The sequence below is a fragment of the Priapulus caudatus genome, unplaced genomic scaffold (assembly GCF_000485595.1).
Source record: "Priapulus caudatus unplaced genomic scaffold, Priapulus_caudatus-5.0.1 Scaffold136, whole genome shotgun sequence".
In the NCBI taxonomy this organism is placed as follows: domain Eukaryota; kingdom Metazoa; phylum Priapulida; class Priapulimorpha; order Priapulimorphida; family Priapulidae; genus Priapulus; species Priapulus caudatus.
In genome coordinates this window covers 344,321-349,707 of record NW_014577197.1, presented here as the reverse complement: position 1 = coordinate 349,707, position 5,387 = coordinate 344,321, and the positions used below count along the sequence as shown (strand labels likewise).

General features: G+C 45.0%; 1 protein-coding gene across 1 annotated transcript in view; it reads right to left on the bottom strand.

The window, feature by feature from the left end:
• Window positions 1–5,387, bottom strand: part of LOC106805985 (zinc finger SWIM domain-containing protein 6-like) — a gene marked incomplete at its 5' end in the record, with an annotated part of 24,165 nt that overhangs the window by 8,400 nt on the left and 10,378 nt on the right. Inside the window, 3 exon segments of the mRNA XM_014807797.1 lie at window positions 319–434; window positions 4,305–4,442; window positions 5,281–5,381. Coding sequence (XP_014663283.1) covers window positions 319–434; window positions 4,305–4,442; window positions 5,281–5,381 — 355 coding nt within the window.

Genomic DNA, 5,387 nt, shown 5'->3' with positions numbered 1-5,387 from the left:
CGCTGCATCGCGTTACGTGGCATCTTGTGTCGTTGACGGTACTGTGCATGTGCGTTGCATACGTTTACGTGCATCTGGTGAGATCGCGTACGTACGTTGCATGCGGCGATGCGTACCTTTGTGCTATGTGCATCATACGTAGCTTTCGTGCCTGTGCATGCGCGTACTGTACAGTGACATGGTGCGGTGCGCGACGTTAGTGCATCGTGAATGCCGCATTGAGAGAGAGAGAGAGAGAGAAAATTAGCAGGAAAGTGAGAGCCCTACCGGCCCCTGCCCCCGTCCCCGCTGACCCGCATGCTCGTGCTGCATACATACCCTTGGCAGCGGCTAGCATCGTAGAGGCGAGCTCACACTGCTGCGTCTCAATGTGTCCGAGCGTGAACCAGCGCGCGTTCATCACCGCGTCACCACTGCCCTCTAGGATCGGTAACCTACGGCAACAACAACAACAACAACTCTAGTGACGTCACGTACTCGACACGCGATGCGTTTTGCTAAGTTCCAATCGGGTCGTAGATGCTAGTTTACACTGCATCTATGTCTAATACAGGCATCTTATATCCTATATATATCCTATATCTTAAGTTTATTAACGTAATATTCTTCAATGTTCTAATGATGGCAACACTATATCCAATAAGTATGGAATGTACAGGAAATTCGTTAATGTAATATTCTTCAATGTTCTACTGATGCCAACACTATATCCAATAAGTAGGTAATGTACAGAAAATTCAGTAACGCAATATTCTTGAACGTTCCATTTATGAATGAACTACATCTACAATGTAACATTATGTAAGGAGATTTTTTTTTCCTTAATGACGCTTTAGCTTTACCATAGCTCCAAGAAACGGTATTGCTAGGGTTAGAATACCGGTGTATTGACGTTAGTCACACAGCCTGGTCGGGTTAGCTTTACCAGTGCTTTCACCGTTACACATCCACAGATAGACCATGTCTCCGTATGGTGTGAGTAAAATTTATTTTAAAATTGAAATTGATGGCATGGTTTTTTCATGGAGATTTCAAGCAGAGATGCAGTATACATCGCCGCAATCGACAACTGAATCAGTAACGTGGGAAACGGGTTACACATCCCTTCGTATGTACGTAAAACTCAAATTGCAACCAAATCTGTTTCACACTACCACTCCGATATGCCCCACGAACACGAGCAGTAGGCACGTACTGTAACCAAAAGTACGCGCTGCCAGTGAGCAACGGTCGCACGCACACATAAACATATACGCACGTACGCATGTACGCATGTACGCATGTACACATGTACGCATGCATACATGTACGCACGTACGCATGCACACATGTACACACGTACGCATGCACACACAAACATGCAGTAAACGTACGGGCGTACGCATACAAGCACGCACTTCAACGCACGTACGTACGTATGCAAGCACGCACGAACACACGTAAGTACGCATGCACGCACGCGCGAACACACACTTACGCATGCAGGCACGTACATACGCAAGCACACACGGACTCATGTACGTACGCACACACGATGCACACATGTACGCCGGACATACATACGTACGATCAGAGGTTAATAATAACAAATTATTAAATTTGTCATTATTAACCCCTGGTACGATGCAGGTGATGTATGAAGACGTACATGTGTTAATAGAAGCAGGTAAGAACATGCATATCCGTTATGATAATATCAGGAGTGAATAATAATCTATTATTATTCACTCCTGATAATATCTATTATTGCACACAGGTCCATGCATACATACGCACGCACGCACGCACGCACGCACGCACGCACGCACACACATGCATACACACATACACATTCATACACACACATGCATGCGTGCAAAAAAAACACATGCACTAATAATGCATAAATGTTGCCCCATGTTACAGACAGTCAACTTGCAGAAATTTGCCCCGACGGAATTCGTGAATTATTACCAGTATGTATATTCGGGATATGATTGAGAAATTGTGACTTTACGGACATGGGGTGCAATTTTCAAGGTTTGAAACAGAAAAAACCACCATAGAGAACAGTAATTTCACCGATTGTTTGGTGTGGATTGGGACCACAACACTACTGGCCTCGGTTTGGATATATCTTATATCTCTTTGTTTTGAGTATAGAGGTGACTAAATTAATAAGTACTTTGTGTAATTATCAACACATTATATCATAAAATAATTAATGTGTGAGTTAAAAAATGTTTGCTTTTACTTGCGCTTACAATAATGCTTTTGACTGGAAACACTTTCCATAGAAACACATCTACAATTTTATACCGAATTTCACTGCGAAAATGGCCGAATGCCGAAGCTTCATCAACATTATGCACATTAGAGACATTGAGGGACATTTTTTGTCATAGTGAAGTTAGCGTGTAAATAAACAAGCAGCATCTAAACACGCAGCATACAATAAGCTTAATGTGGTTTATACTGCCTACACCTTACGCACGAGCACCACAACACAGACACATGAAACCCTACTGATATGCCGAGATGGTATCGAGTGAGAGTGCGACGTGTCACGTGACCACGGCTCGCATTAAGTGAGCCTTCAACTCAGATATCGGCGAGAAGTATGCGCCGAGGTTTGTTGTCAGACAACGCCCTACGTGCTAGGCATAATGAATAGCAGCCTGGGAAACTATACGAAGCTTGTTGTTAGGATTTCCCCACCAGAGATTGGTGAAAGCACGAAATTTCATCCGTATTCACACCATAGTGATGAAAACCTCTAGCGTTCGAATTCGAAACCCGACGCATTCTTTGCGATCAATTGCAAGAATAGATGGTGTTACTGAATTTGAATATATACTTGGAAGTTTCGTGAATTTTCTCTTCCGTGCAAGAAAGAGAGAGACAGATAGATAGATGTGAGAGTGAGATTGAGTGAGAGAGAGACAGAGAAAGAGTGAGTGTGAGTGAGTGAGTGAGTGAGTGAGCTGTGAGCTGACGTGAGATGAGTGAGTGAGTGCAGTGGTAGCGTGAGTGTGTGAGAAAGAGAGGGGGGGAGACAGAGAGAAAGAGAAATAGAGACAGCGAGAGCGGAGAGAGAGAGAGAGAGGAGAGAGAGAGAGAGAGAGAGAGAAAAGAGACGAGAAAGAGAGAGAGATTGAGAGAGAGAGAGAAGAGAGAAAAATTAGCAGGAAAGTGAGAGCCCTACGGCCCCTGCCCCCGTCCCCGCTGAACCGCGATGCTCGTGCTGCATACATACCCTTGGCAGCGGCTAGCATCGTAGAGGCGAGCTCACACTGCTGCGTCTCAAGTTGTCCGAGCGTGAACCACGCGCGCCGTTCATCACCGCGCGTCACCACTGCCCTCTAGATCGCCGTAACCTACGGCAACAACAACAACAACAACTCTAGTGGACGTCACGTACTCGACACGCGATGCGTTTTGCTAAGTTCCAATCGGGTCGTAGATGCTAGTTTACACTGCATCTATGTCTAATACAGGCATCTTATATCCTATATATATCCTATATCTTAAGTTATAACGTAATATTCTCAATGTCTAATGATGGCACACACTATATCCATAAGTATACGGAATGTACAGGAAATCGTTAATGTAATATTCTCTCAATGTGTCTTGCTACTGATGCCAACACTATATCCAATAAGTAGGTAATGTACAGAAAATCAGAACGTGCAATATTCTTGAACGTTCCATTTATGAAGAACTACATCTACAATGTAACATTATGTAAGGAGATTTTTTTTCCTCTAATGACGCTTTAGCTTTACCATAGCTCCAAGAAACGGTATTGCTAGGGTTAGAATACCGGTGTATTGACGTTAGTCACACAGCCTGGGTGCGGCGTAGACTTTACCAGTGAGCTTTCACCGTTACACATCCACAGATAGACCAATGTCTCCGTATGGCTGTGGACGCTAAAATTTATTTTAACAATTTGAAATTGATGCCCATAGCGTTTTTTCATGGAGATTTCAAGCAGAGATGCAGTATACATCGCCGCCCAGATCGACAACTGAATCAGTAACGTCGGGGAAACGGGCGTTACACTCCCTTCGATATGTACGTAAGACTCAAATTGCAACAAATCTGTTTCACACTACCACTCCGATATGCCCCACGAACACGAGCCCGAGTAGGCACGTACTGTAACCAAAAGTACGCGCGTGCCAGTGGCAACGAGATCGCACGCACACATCCAACATAATGTATATTATATATAATACTATATATACACGGCATATACTATTATATAATAATTATATGTATATGTATATCGTCTATAATATATGGTCGCTATGAGGTACCTCATTGCGCGCAGTCCTATCCTGTAGGCCAGGTCGGAGTCATGAGGCAGCAGCGACGTGAACAGATACTTGGCGAAGGTGTGCATCGGCACGCTCTCAACGTGGATGCCGAGTCCTAGTCCCGCTCGTGGGGCCCGCCTGCAGACGACAACGGGGGTGTCGCCCTCCAATACGTTACTATGGCGACGGCAGACGCTGACCCGATGGTATTTCGTCGTCGTTTACACGCTCGCGAGTATTTTTCTGTATTTCACGAGGGTTTAGATGGAGCTGAGCAAGACCATGATGAGTAAGAACTAGTCGGTAATCAGTAATTGCAGCTTCGAGGCATCTGCTATCAAACTTTGCACAACTATCGTATATCATGTATCAAACCGACACATAATATCATATGTCATGTATCATATCTAGTGACACTACATCGTATATGGAAATACTACATTTATTTATATCATACATCATCTATATACATCGTACATCATATACACATATATATGTGTGTGCTGTGTGTTGTTGCCGTAGTGCTGCGTCTGCGTGCGTGCCGTGCGTGCGTGGCGTGCGTGCGTGCGTGCCGTGCCGCTGCGTGATCTGCGTGCGTGTGTGTGTGTGTAATATGTATATATGTATATATCAGCATCACACTCTATTGTATCTATGATGTGCATCGGCACCGGTGAGTGATGTGACGTGAGTGAGGAGTGACTGTGACCGTGAGGTGAGTGAAGTGAGTGAAGTGAGTAGAGTGACGGTGACGTGAGTGAGTGACCGTGAGTGAGTGCAGAGTGAGTGAGTGGCAGTGATGTGAACGTGGTGGTGACGAGACTGTGAGTGATGTGAGTGACGGTGAGTGAACGTGAAAGGTGATGGATGATGTGAGTCGAGTGACGTGAGTGTGTGAAGTGAGTGAGTGAGTGAGTGACAAGTGAGTGCACGTGAATGAGTGAGTAAGAGTGAGTGAGCGACAGAGAGAGAGCACCGACCTTCTAACAGCAGCTTGGCTTGCCGCCGCATCACCTCCACGAGCGTGACGTCCATCTCCACCTCCTGCAGCTTAGCTATGAGCTTCTCATCTCTCTTCTTTTG